The following is a 14,614-nucleotide window of genomic DNA, read 5'->3' as shown; positions in this document are numbered from 1 at the left end:
TCACATGTTGGTGTTTTTAGATTTGTTTTACCAGTTTGATTTTTATCTTTGTAAAGCTTAGCCAATTTAATTTTTCGTATGTATTTGTATAAGTCAATCCGTGTCTGTACTAAATCAATATTAATAGCGGGGCAAAAATGTAAAACTTTTTTCAAAAGAGACTCTTCTTGTGTTGACATGATTCTGTTCGATAAATTTATTACATTTAATTTTTTAATAATGTTGCCGTTTTCGCTCTGGTATTTCTTTGATTTGCCTCCCCGTCCCCTTCTTGTGCATTTGTTTTTCATGCGCCCGACCTCGTCCCTTTCCTCGCCTGCTGACTTGTTGGTCTTTTGATTGTTGTTGAAGGGCGAGGCGCATTTCGTTTAACAGAGTTGAATTTGTTTCAAGTGTTGTTGAACACCCCTCTTCAACTTCACTAGTATCATTGTCCATAGATAAAGATTCAGTGCTTGAATATGTCGATTTTTCAAATGGCAACAAATCTGTTTATTGCCCTTGTTTAGTGCTATGAAATTTCCTCACAAATGTAAACATTTGTCCTTCCTCATAGTCCTGTTTGTCTCTCTGAAATTTGAATTGCTTACGTGCTATAACCGTTTCCTCATGTTTTTGTATCTTAAGACCTATAACATTTTTTATTTTTCTTTCTTCTTCTGTTAAAGTCAAAGATCCCAAATCTTGTTCCAGACTTTTTAACTCATTTTGGATTTTTTCCAATGCTATTTCTGCATGCTTAATTAAGATGACAATTAATCCTTTGGAAGAGTCCAAAATGTGTGTGCCTCATTCCTCCAATAAAGCACTGCTTGCATCTTGATAACGGGGCAGGATCCTTATTCTAAGGCCTCTAGGTATTCGATTCACTTCAACATATTTTCTTAAAGTTAAGACCTCCCACCATTTGTTAATTTCTTTACGAGATAGTTTCTCCCATTCACGTAACTTAGTTTTAACATTGGAAAGTCCTTGACTTGTTCCTTCATTGCTAGATTGTGAATTTATTGTAATTTTCTTGAACACTTCCTCTGCCATTAACCTCCGTTTCTCAACTCTTAAATCCATTACTTTCAAGCTCCAGTATGCATAGAGTGAGTAATGCGAACAAAAAAGCCCTTTAACCTCCCCTTTGTTACAGCAACAGAACTTCGGCCGTGTTAATCTATTTTTGCAAATACAATGTAGCAAGTTTCGTCTCACGGCTCCGCTTTTAACCCACAACAGGGAAATGATTCACGCTTACCTGGTACTGTGTTGCGAAATGCTCCTCTCCAGTTACTCTGTGTAAATTACACAAGTCCGGGAGCTGTCAGTATACTTTTCCTCTGAAATGGTGGCTGCTCACGGCTGTTTTCTTACCGATGCAAAGTTGATTTCGTCCCCAGCTGGCGTATATTGGCGCGCTTTCTGTAGCGGTGCAGGTTTACAGAGGGCCACACCGTTTTATATGAAACACAAATTCCTTAGCAAAAGTGAAGGAATAACCGCACTCCAAAGTTGACTGCACAGAATGTTCTGGGGTGGCATGTGGCCCTTTTCCCACTCATACCACAGTGTGGGTCCCTTCACTGGATTTCCACACAGCAACAGCTGCAGGATTTCAACAAGTGGCATAGCCAGGAGGGGTGGCTGCATGTGCCCACCACCACTTACCCCCCACCCCACACCCTGTGAAAAACAAAGAAAAAAAGAGGCACATTTGCCCCAAGAAGAACACATAAGGAATACAAGAGGAAGGGAGGCCATTAAGGAAGGATAAACAATCATTCCAGGTCGCGGCCCGCCGATCTTGAAAAATCAAGCATATGCAATGCAGTGGGTCTCATGTTTGCTCGAGTTAGAGCTATTAGCATTGCAAATTCCTAAATGGGTCTTCATTGCCACATAAGTTGAAAATAAAAAGTAAAAAAGTTCACATAAGCAAGCCGATTCAAAGTGACATGGCTGCCATAAGCATGAGCGCAATGGAGAGACACAAAAGGAAAAAGAAGTTCGCTCATAGTCAAACGTGTCGGCAAACGTGCAATTATCCATGTAACAGGGTCGATGTCCAAGGCGGTGACAAAACTACCCCAAGGAGGGACAAACGTAAAGCATTTTCAAATTATAAAGTATTTTTGAAAGGGAAGCCCAGGAATGAGTGATAGCGATAGGCGTGCGGGGGGCTGCTAAAAGCCCGCTGATAGATTATAACGCTTGCACGATCGACCTAAAAACAGAGTGTCCTTGCTGGATCCTCTTAAAACACAGGGGAAATTAGAAGAGCAGAATGTAAGTGACACAACTGTGGCTTCTGTGCGCTTCCGGATTAACTAATGGGAGCATTGTCTTCAGTTCTGTGTTGCAGAATGCATTGCCCCCCTCTCTGCATAGAATCCTAAAGACAAAAATAGTTTAAAACCAAATTGACCAGGTGCTCAGGAGATGCTCTCAAAGGGGGCTCTGGTTTGAGGCTGTCTGGCATGCAGGTATGTAGGAAGCTCTATAAAACTGGGCAAATACATGAAACAAATCACTGATTCCCAGAGACAGTTAGGAATAAACCAATAGGTTATGGTAAATTGGATGAACAATGTTCTTTTTGACTCTTAAATAACTGAGGTATCAATCGTTAAAATGATCGATTTAATGCAGACTGAAATTACTGTTGTGATTAGTGTTATGTTTTTTAACTGAAGCGAGATTGTGTACCTGGCTTGAGTTACATTTTTCCTCTCTGGTTTCAGGTCTCGGCTTCTGCTGCTGCTCCTCTGGCTGACGGGCGTTGGTAAGTTACGCATGCTTTCTGATCAGGGATACCGACTTAAAAGCTGATATTGACGCCAGAGACACTTGAAAGCAATCCTTAGCGAGTCCTGGCTACGACGGTGCAGAGCGATGCTTGAAAGCACCAGGGATGCTCAGAAACAACAAAAGCTTAATGGCTGACTGCCCTTCCGCTCAAACCAGTAGGTAGATTTTGATGGCCGATTGAAGCAGGACTCTGGTTTCACGGTGTAGGTGCTTACACCAGTGGTTCCCAACCTGTGGGCCGGGGACCCCTGGGGGTCCGCGAAGCCTCCTCAGGGGGTCCGCGGCTGCTTAAAACATTTAATAATATTAGGTCCCAGCTATCAGTAATGACTCCTCGGGGGTTCCCGTGTTCCAATATTGATTCAGTGGGGGTTCCCGGGCTCCAGTATTGATAAAATGGGGGTCCACAGAAGTCAAAAGGTTGGGAACCACTGGCTTACACTGTTGAATGTCTGCCTCATGGGCTTACGAGTCTGGAGGGCCAATTGTTCAGTGGAAGTAAATTCACTGAGTGAGGGAGGGGGTCTGGTGAGTGAGGAGAAGGTGATTTTGAATGTATTTGTGAACCAAAGCATGTGGACAGGGTTTGGCCACGTGCGCACTGCTAACATGGTTTTTACTGAATATCCCCGTATTGTGCTTTACTGTGGGAGAGGCCTACCCGGCCGAGCCTCAGCCTGACCATTCAGAATACCCAAATATACATAGATAATTCATGGAAGTGTATGCTAAAACTAGATCCAACCATGGTTGTTGTATCAGGTATGAGTTTTTGGAGCAGGTGATTTCCCCCACAATTTAAAATGCTAAGGGACATATTTAAAAGAAGCGACAGCGTAGCGCAGTAAGGAACGTTGTTGAGTTGCGTCACGTCACACCCGGAGAGAGCAGACCTGGGCCATAGCAGGAATGGCGCAGTTCTGCTCTCTCCATTCACTGGCGCAATATGGGCTTCCTAGCGACCACTCAGGCGCGCTTGCAGCATAGTGCAAGCATGTCTGCGTTGTGTGCTGCAGAATGCAGCAAACATGCCAAGAGGAAATACCAAGAAGAAATAAGGATATTTCTCCTCCTTATGCCAGCCTCGGTCAGGTGCACTATTTTGACGCAAACCTTTGTCTACATCTCTTTGTAAATAAGACTTTTCATCAAAATTAATGGGTAAATGCAAGGGAAGACCCATGCACCCCCTCCGGAAAGACTACCTGGCACAAAGTAACTGAATGTAGGGTACTCCATTGCATTAATGTTTCTTGCAAAGCTACGCAAATAGACATTTTTGTTGCTCTGTAAATCCCAAAAAAGATTTTTCATCAGGGCTGCATCAAAAAAGTGACACAAACTAAATGCTAAATCTTTGCAAATCTGTCCCTTGGCATGCAGCTTAGAGAGCTCTGCTGACCACGCACAGACTTGATACACAATAAGTATCTCAAAAGCATTGATAATAACGGATCTTTAAAATGGATCTAAATGGAATGGGTTTTGGGGGCTGGTGGATCTGAGCAGTTTTAATTGACCTTAAGTTGATCTTATAATGCGTAAGGTTGGAAACCTCTACACTAGGTTGTTCTCTTTGCCATATAGATTGCTTACCTTTGTAATACAGTGAGTGCACAGTATAATCATAATTGTGTCTGACTACCACAACTGTCACGCCCCTTTCATTGTCTGAATTTGCACTACTAAATCACTTCATAGCTGCATCAAGCATGGGTCATTTGTTGTTTTTGCAAAAACAAGTTTGGTGTTGTGGGATATATATGCATATATATATTGCTGGATAGTGATAGTTCGGTCAGTGTTTCCAGCATTTCCAGACATGCAATTTTTGTGTTGCTAATAACTTTGGCACCATTTGACCAGCGTCTGTTCGCCTTCATCTGTGCAGCTCCACTTGTTTGCTGCTGCTGCTTCTGCTGCCTCCGCTGCGAGCGAACTGAGAGCCTGCCTGATTCTCAGTTCGAGCCTAGCATCTACAGCGGATATCACCATTGCCATCCTCAGCGACTACAAACTACTCCGCAATGATCAGCCGTCTCGCCCAGGCGGCCTGGCCATCGTACACAAATACACAACCAATGCGGAAAAATACTCCCCACTCATGGAGCACCTCCATTTCCAGATACACGCCACCCCCAAGTCTACCTTCAGCGACACCCTCATCTACAGGCCACCGGCCCCCGCCCAGCCTTGAGCGACTCCATCATCGACATCATCACTCCTCAAGCTCTCGCCTCCTTGAACTTCTGCCTCCTCGGTGACCTCAACTACCTCACTGACAACGGCAACGACACCAACACCACTTCCCTGCTCGATAACCTCACCACAATAGGACTAATGCAACTGGTCACCTCGCCAACATGTCGCTAGACACACACTCAACGCTATCTTTTCCACCAGGAATAACATCACCGTCGACAACACCTACACGCTTCACTGGACTGACTACCACTGTATCCATTTCATCATCACCTCACCGACCATCCACCTCCACACACTCCGAGCCCCAAGCAGAAAATGGAACCAGATCACTGAGGTACAGCTCACCAACTCCCTCAGCAAGTCTCCCTCACCGCAGATGCTATTATCTCAGCATGGAACTTCCACCAATGGATCTCCAAATGCGGCAACACCCTAGCACCTCTCCGTAAGACCTCAGCCAAACACCACCTCAAGAAGACCAGCTTGTTCTCCCCTGCAGTCCAGGACTCCAGGGGCACCTGCAGACGGCTAGAGAAAAAATGGAGAGACAGCAAGTCCCAGGAAGACTTCAAGGTCTTTAGAGTTGCCACCAAATCCCACCACCACCTCATGAAAGTCACCAGGAAAGCCGCCATGCAGAACCATATCAGCACCACTGCTCACAACACAAAATAGCTCTTCACTCTGGTCACTGTGGTGAAGAAGTTTGCCAAACCCCAATTGGAAACAGCAAACATCTCTCCATCTCAAGACTTCTGCGACAGACTAGCCACCTTCTTCCACTGGAATATCAAAGACATATACAACAGCTTCGAACCCCAAGACTCTCTGAGCCCTCCTACAACCCCCCCAGCTCCGACACCTTGAACCATCACAGATCCTGCACTGCTGGACCACCCTCACCACAGACGAGACCCACACTCCACTCCCTCCCCACATTTTCAACAAAGCCAACACCTCCATTGCATCCAAGTTCCGCCACACCCTCAAATGCTGCATAGTTACAGTCACCTTCCTAGAGGACTGGAAGCATGCTGAGATCTGCCTGCTCCTGAAGAAACCCGCGCCCGACCCTCTGGACCTCAAGAATTACCGCCACATCTCTCTGCTGCTTTTCCCAGCCAAGGTCATCAAAAAGGCCATCAACACTAAGCTCCGTAAGCACATCGAGGACAACATAATCCTGGGCATATCCCAATCAGGTTTTTCTCCCACAGATGACATCCGCTCACTCCTCGACCGCAGCCATACAGCAGCCCTCATCCTACTTGACCTTTCGGCTGCCTTCGACACGGTTTCACACCTCGCCCTCTGCTCCAGACTCCACGTAGCTGGCATCCACGGAAAGGCCCTACAATGGATATGTTTCTTGCTGTCTGGCAGAACCTGGCTCACCTGTCAGAACATATGGAGATCAGCTGCAGAGTCCCACAGGGCTCCTCCATGAGCCCCACAGTCTTCAACATCTACATGGTCCCACTCGCATCAGTTGTCAGGAACCACGGGCTGAACATCGTCTCCTACGCCGACGACACCCAGCTGGCCATCTCTCTGACCGAAAACCCCACAACTGCCAAGACAAATTTCCACAATAGGATGGAAGCTGTCGCCGCCTGGATGAAGGATAGCTGCCTCAAGCTAAGCTCTGACAAGACCGAGATCCACATCCTAAGACCATCCACATCAGCCTGGAATGACTCCTGGTGGCATCCGCCCACCACCCTTACAGACCATGCATGCAACCTCAGCTTCATCCTGGACTCATTGCTCACCATGACCCTCCAAGTCAACTCAGTCGCATCCTCCTGTTGCCACACTCTCCGACTGTTCCGGAAGATCTAAAAATGGATCCCAAAGGACTGCCACAGAACCGTGACCCACGCACTGGTTACCAGCAGACTCGACTATGGCAACGCCCTCTACGCCAGCACCACCTAGAAGAACCTGAAGAAACTACAGCACATCCAAAATGTCTCCGCCAGACTCATCCTGGACATTCCCCACTGTGAACACATCTCCAATCACCTAGGTGACCTCCACTGGCTTCCTATCGAGAGGAGGATTAGCTTCAAACTCCTTGTACACACACACAAGGCCCTCCACAACCTAGGACCTGCCTACCTCAACCACTGCATCACCTTCTACTCCCCCACAAGACCTCTCCACTCTGCTCAACAAGCACTAGCCACCGTACCCTGCATACGAAAGACCTCGGCTGGTGGAAGATCCTTTGCCTTCCTCGCGGCAAAGAGCTGGAACACCCTGCGCCTCAGGTGCTCACCTTCACTGCATCAGTTCAGGAAGGACCTTAAAACCTGGCTCTTCAACTGAAGCTCAAAGGACAAACCCGCTCAGCGCCTTGAAACCTTTATGGGTGAGTAGCTGTGCTTTATAAACATTGATTTGATTTGACAAATCTTCACAAAGCTTTTTTTCTGACTAGCTTGTGCATGGAAAGTTTAGGGGTGATCCGTCAGGCCTAGATAAAAAGTTAACAGATTCTACCTGCACACAGCCCCCCACTCTGGGCCATGAAAGGGCCTGGGAGCCTACCTCTGGGGTGAAATGTCCAGAAAAGAAGGTAGGGGTCACGCAGCCCCCCCTTCCCCTAGCCTTCAAAGGCCCTGGAGACCACATCCTCCATGGCTGATTTCTTTAATTAAAAGGGAAGGGGATGGCAGTGCCCCCTTCCCGAGCCATTATAAGCCCCAGGGAGACCATCCCCAAGGGTGAAACATCCAAAAAAAGGGTGCAGGGCTGTGCGCACCCCTGCCTCCCTGATCATTTAATGGCCCCAGGTATCACATCCCTCGGGCGGGCTCACTTGCCTTGTGCCAGGGAGCCCAGGACACATTAGTTTCCCTGCCCACACTTGTACAAGCAGGGACACATGTGTTTGCTCCTGTCTGGCAGGAGCATTTTAGAAACTCACACCAAACGGAAGCAAACACAAAGTCTGCTCCCAGCGGACAGGAGTTTTAAAGATGCTCCTGAGGGCTTGGAGGAGGCTTGAGATCTGTTTCCCTGCCTGCACTGTTTTGGGCAGGCAAACAGATTAACAGATTGCTCCTGCCCAGTTGGAGCAGCATAGATAGCTGCTCCCTCTGGGGAGGAGTAATGCTGCAGGAACCATGTGGGGAGCCGGCTACAAAATGTACATGGTGGGTGCCCTGGGTGGGCACCAGGGCATCCACCTTTAAATAATGTGGACCCCAGGGAATGGGGTCTCCGGTGCCATAATAGGCTCAGGGAGTGGGGCCGCATGGCCCACTCCTCTTTAAATATATATATATATATATATATATATATATATATATGGCCCTGGGGGATGGGGTCAGCAGAGCCTTAATGAGACTCGAGGAGATGGGCCGTACGACCCCTTGCCTTTTAATATAGATATGGCCCTAGAGGATGGGGTCCCCAGGGCCCAATAAGGCTCAAGGAGGGGAGTCAGGCAGACCCCCTCCCCTCTTAAATAAAAAACGGCCCAGGGGATAAGAATCTCTGGGGCCTTTGAAGGCTTGAGCAAGGGGCCACATGACCCTCCTCACTTTTTTTGTTGGTTTGACCACAGGGGACGGTATTCCTCAGGGCATAATAAGGCCTTGGGAGGGATGGGGCTGCATGCCTCCTTAGATTTTGGCCCCGGGGATGAGGTCCCCAGGCCCAAGAAGGCTTGGGTATGTAGTCACGGCTCCTATTAAGGCTCGGGGAGGGGGCTTCATACCTTTCTCCCCTGGTTAATTGTATTTTGGTCAGGGGGATGGGGTCCCCATGCCCAATTAAGGGTCAGGTGTGATCCCGAAGGCCAACCCCAAGCTGCACATGCCATATGCGCAGTGTGGGGTTGGCAAACTGATGGGCTCTGGGCCAGAGTGCCTGGGGCCAGGCCAAGCCCTATGACCAATCCCCCCCACACACACTGTGTATGGCCAAAGACTGTGTGCAGTATGTGGTTGGCTGCAGTTGGAAGCAGGCCCTGGCTGCAACACAGGCCCTGCGGCTAACCCCACGCCACAGACGACAAAGGATCATGCGGTGGCTGCCTCCGGGGAGTTAGACACAGGGCCTGGCTGCAATCCAGGCCCTGCCGCCAACCCCACGCTGCATGTGACAAAAGGACAGCCCCCCTGTTGTGCGCAATGGGGGTTGGCTTTATATTTAAAAAAAATGGAAATTCACTGACGAAAAGGTTAATTTTACATTATATTTAGGTGTGATTAAAAGAGCTGTTTTTTTTTTTTTTTAAACTTAGAAATACACTCATTTGTACAAAAAAACCAGAAATTCATCAGTTATGGTTAGCAGAGCTAACTATAACTTGTTTCCCTGTCGTGCACTGCATGCATTTGAGATGTCATCAGTGTTGACATAAAAATGATGCCATTAAAAACTGTCTTTAGTGATGTAACATGCGAGGTCAGAAACAGTGCGTTGGTGAGGACACAAGATATAGTTAGTACTTAAATATAATACATGTATATTAGTACCTAGTGGCAGTCCCCACTAGGTAGTTATAGTAACTATTTACTTTCTATAGAAAGAGCTTTTTTTGTTTTGCTAATAACTTTGGCACCATTTAATGAATCTTCGCGAAATTTCCCAAGAACATACGATGCTCATTTCAGCTGCTATCTGTAAAGTTTCGGGTGATCTGTCAAGTGGCGGCTGAGAAAAAGGGGGGTCCCAAAGCGCTTTTTCCACATTCTTTTTTCCATAGGGACTTTGAACAGCCATAGCGTCCAAACCATTGGACGGAATTACACCAAATTTTGAAGAAAGGTAGCTCTTGGTACAGAAAGAGCCTTTTTTTGTTATTTGGTGTAAATCTATTCAGTAGTTTTTGAGAAATTAAAGAAAATCAAAATTTTTAAATATAGGACGCAAAAGATTCGCGACCCCTCCCAATGTCGTGCTGATACCTGACGAAGTGTTGGCAGCCATGTTGGGACTTGGCTTCAGTCGTAAAAAGTTTTTTAAAAAAAAGAAAAGGGACCAGGGTACAGACACCCTGACCCCTTAGCTCTGATGGTGGGGTGCTAGAGAGACCACTCCCACCCCTGCCCCCCCCAGGCTAAAAAGCACTTTTAAAAAAAAGTGTTTGCTGCAAATTCACGACGGATTTGCAAATCCTGCAAAAAAATTTCAATATATAAAAGTGCGGGCTCCTGTGCTTACTTTCTGTCAAGGCCCTGGGTGGGACAGGTCCTGGGGGCATTTAATATTTTAATGCTGGGGGGCTCTCCTGTCCCACCCGCAGCCCCGGGGCCCACCATCTCCTGATGGCATTGTGCACATTGATTGGGACAACCACCTCCCCAGGGCTGGCCCCCCCCCTCAAGGAGCCAATGATGGACCTGGGGACCTCCACCCCCCAGGGCCGGCTCCTGCTATGTCCCGGGTGCCCAATTTTATACTTAGGAAATAAAATTTAAAAAAACATAGAAATTCACTTAAAAAGTAACTATAACACGACTTATAGTTACTTGAATTAACTCTTACTATAACTGGCGAATTTCTAAGGTTTCATGCGTTTAAAATGTGAGCCTAACTATAACGTCTCTGTAACCTTTGTTTTTTTTAAGTTAATATATATATGTGTGTGTGTGTGTGTGTGTGTGTGTGTTGCTAGACTTGTCAGGCTTAAGGTGGTCTTCCCTTAAACGTTTTTGCCACTTGCCTCATATTTGTTTGCTGTTTCCTTTTGTTGTCTTTAGGCCTCTGAGCACTTTACCACTGCTAATCAGTGCTAAAGTGCATGTGCTTCTCCTCTAGGCTTTGATTGATGTATCTACAATTGTCGCATTTTATTTACCTGTAAGTCCCTAGTACAGTGCACCACATGTACCCAAGGGCTATCAACTAATTGTTACTAGTGGGACTGCAGCAGTGCTTGTGCGACCCACTCAAACAGCCCTTAAAAATGTCTTGGGTTTGCCATTGCAGAGCCTCTGTGGGCAGTTTACGCTGGCATGTTGACCTAACATTTAAAACATCTTGCCAAGCATTAAGCTCCCCTTTTATTACATATGTCATCCCTAGGGTAGGCCCTAGGTAGCCTACAGGAGAGGGTGCCATGTGACTAAAAGGTAGGACACATACTTTTAAGTTTGTCCTTGAAAGTTTGTGTTTGGTCATACCACCTGGATGAAGGAGCATAGGCCGGCACCTGTCCGCCTACCCACCTATAGTTCCACTGCTGCAAAGCACATTTCATGTTAGTCAACCCAAGTTGCTCATTTTGGGGCGATGAGGGGGTCCTGGATACAATGAAAGGTGCTATGGTTGGGATCAACACCATGGTGCTGCCTCTGGGTCTGCATGGATGAAGCCTGGCAGGAAGTACAGCTGGTTGCACGCTCCAGCCTGGGGCAGGTAGTCGGAGCAAGCCATGTCGTGGCGGTGCCCCTGGTATAACTGTTCACCTGGGAGTGGAAGGGCGGAGCCTCGAGACCTGTCCTGCTTGGTGGCCAGAAGCCCAAGCTGGGTCATCTCACCTACATGTTGGAGTGGTGGCATAGCCAATGGACATTCGTTGGCGCTGCAAATGGGTGAGGAGGGCGAAGGGGGCACTGTCCCTCATTGCCAGTTATTGTGTCCCCAGGTCACGGTGGCTTTGACCGGCCATACCGGGACACTGCGCAGGGGCGGCACACTGACAGTAAGGCAAGCGCACACTCACTTGCTGTCTGGTGTGGACCTGCCTACGCATTATTTGATACCTCTGGCCAAACCATCATTTATTCTGAGGCCGGGTTACTAGCAACACACCCCTTGGCCTGTAACATTACAAGGATGCCAGCACTGCGATAGTCCATGGCCCTCAATTCGCTCTAACTGATTGAGGAGGCAGTTCAGATTGCAGACACCCCCCCCCCCTTTATTTGGTCGTGTGGGGGTGGGTGTTCATGGGGTCCAAACCAGGCAAACTCTTTCTATGACTGTCATTTAGCAGAAGTCCTCATTCTTATGCAATGTTCTTGTTAGTTGTCATGTTAAGTTGTCCTTATTTTATCCTTTTCTCATTTATCTTGCTGTGAATAAACACTTTGATCCCATAAACATGCTTCTGGCATGTTTCGTATTTTCGCAGTAATGTAATCTATGTGTGGTAATGCGATTCAGATGACAGAGCAAGATATGAGATTGTTTTTCCAAGTAAGTTGGTAATCATCACGCTGTCAATCATCTCGTGGCCAGCCTCATTTGGCCAATGATGTACTCATTTGTCTTCCATAATTTATCAGGCCTTTTGGTTCGTTTCCTACCCAGTAAAAGGTTCATTTTGCCGCAACGATAGCTGTGCCAGCTTCAGCTATTCTGGGCATGGTAAGTTTTCTGCACTCTTCAGGGCACAGGGCGATGCGGGCACGTGTTGGTTGAGAGTAGGAGCCTCTAGTTTACAGTGCTGCGGCTCATGGAGGTGGCTCCTTTTAAGACATATGGCCTCAGACAGGCCTTCACCACCAAAACACCAGCTGACACCACCAGCTGCTACAGTGCCAGCAAGCATGAACACAATGCAGAGGGTAGAGGTGTCATGTGCCAGTCTAACTTAGGCAAAGGGCTTTAGTGCAAAACACATTAGAGGAGTCATCCAGTGGCATACCAGTTCAAGCCTCATGGTGCCAAGTAATTGGCTGCCAACCTCCTTCCGCTTTCCCTTGTGGGATGTCAGGGGTTCAGATAGCTCATGCCATATCCAGCTTCACGTTGGAAGAAACCAAGCCAGACAGTGCTCAAGGCCGGACTGGTCATACTGGGCAGCGCGCTGGAAGGGTGGAGGTATGGTTTTGGTATTACGGTCCGGCAATATTGGCTCCCAGTAACACAATCAGCAGGGCATCATAATCCAAACCACCTAGAGCTGAGGGGTGGGGGCACTTCGTTTTGAAATTTGTTGTGGGTTTAAAAGCACCCATTGCAGATTTCCTTGTATATCCAGCAGTTTTCAGGCAACAATAATAGTGTTAAGATACCTGTAGTGATTAATCTTACTGCTGGAGAGAGATTGTTGTTTTGTCTAGTGGTAGTTTTGACTCATCTAGAGCAGCACAGATGGTTAATATGCCTACTGCAAAGAACCTGTACCACGCAGACCACAGAACTGTATTTTATGTGCATAACTCAGTAGGTTACTTCTTTGGTCACAGAGAACCTTTTGTTACTTGCAGTTCATTAAGTTACTACGAGCTATGAACTGCCATCAAACAGCTGCATGCAAACTGCATCATACAGGTTAGAAAGCTATATTTTTCTAGTCTATCATTATCCTAATGTTGCTAAAAAGGAGCTTTTGGGACGAAACAAATCCCTAGTAGTACAGCCAACCACTGTGTTACATATTGAAACCTGAGTTAATGCTTCTCCTGACAAAGCACTCTCAAAAAATGCCTACCAGTATGGATGACATGTGAACCCAACACTTCCCCTTGTTTTATGTAACATTTTCTGTATACTATTCATTGCATCTGTATGTGTGTGATGTACAGAGCTCCGACACCTACAGTGGTATGAGAGGCACTATAAAACAAATGACATGCATGTGAGAGAGGGGCTTTGGAGAGATGAGGGGCACTGTTGGGGGATGATAGTGAGGGAATCCTGGAAGGGCACCCACAAAGATTGTCACTTTGTCAGCCATCTGTGCTAAAGCTGGCCCTGACCCTCCCTCAGTAAGAAGCCCCCTGCCCGCAAATTGTCACGTAGTAACATAGGGTCATATTTATAGGACCCTAGCGCCACCTTGTGTCACATTAATGTAATTTATTCTGACGTTAATATGGCCCAAGGAGGCCGAAATCCCCACGCCGTATTTACCCTGTAATCCTTTGCGCTACATTATGCCTGCGCCGGGCATAAATGTATGCAAAGGGAGCGTTCCTCCGTTAAGGGAGCCTGAAAAATGGCGTAAGGAAATCTATAATATTTCCTTACGTCATTTTTTACGGTACTTTTAACGCCTGCCCAAGAGCAGGCGTTAAAAGGGGCCTTCCATTCTTTAGAATGGGGTCCTAAGTACTCTGCAGGAGCAGCGCCAATATTTTGACGCTATTGCCCCCTACCGTGCAGCGCCACATTCTATAAATCTGCCCCCTAGTCTTCCAGATCAGTCCTCAGAGGCTCTGGAGGTAATATATTGCCACTGTGAAGGGCTAAATGCCTTTTCATGCCTTCCTGTGTGAATCACCTGCTGATTGGGTAATTGAGGAATATATGTATTGTAAATCAGGGCAGTATAAATGATGGTGTGATTAGAGGTAAAATTATTTACAAACTTGGTCTCTCTGGTTAATACATCAATACAGAAATTGCTTTTCGACATTCCTATGGTATCTTTTTTGCACAGCGATAGCCTGACTCATTGAAAGGGAATCTTAACTGCACATTGACGTTTTATATGCAGACTTTATAATTTGTCCTATAACTCACGTGTGAAAACATGCCTAATTATAATTATTTAAGTAGCTGGGGATCCTGGTGAACTGTAAGGTCATCATTTACTACCCTTTAAAAATTTATACAATTGAATATATAATGAACTGTGCTGTAGAATGCACTATTTTTACCACATGTCTTTGGGGAGACAGCCCCCCCCATAAGCCACCCTTGT

General features: G+C 46.8%; 1 protein-coding gene across 1 annotated transcript in view; it reads left to right on the top strand.

Annotated features, from left to right (window-relative positions):
• Positions 1 to 14,614, top strand: part of LOC138286610 (ICOS ligand-like) — a 240,243-nt gene that overhangs the window by 166,266 nt on the left and 59,363 nt on the right. The window contains exon 2 of the mRNA XM_069227041.1: positions 2,730 to 2,770. Within this exon, the coding sequence (XP_069083142.1) occupies positions 2,730 to 2,770 (41 nt within the window). The remainder of the gene's footprint in view (positions 1 to 2,729; positions 2,771 to 14,614) is intronic.

Source organism: Pleurodeles waltl, chromosome 3_2, assembly GCF_031143425.1.
Source record: "Pleurodeles waltl isolate 20211129_DDA chromosome 3_2, aPleWal1.hap1.20221129, whole genome shotgun sequence".
Taxonomy (NCBI): Eukaryota; Metazoa; Chordata; class Amphibia; order Caudata; family Salamandridae; genus Pleurodeles; species Pleurodeles waltl.
The sequence above is the reverse complement of the archived record's forward strand: the minus strand, read 5'-3'. Positions and strand labels throughout refer to the sequence as shown.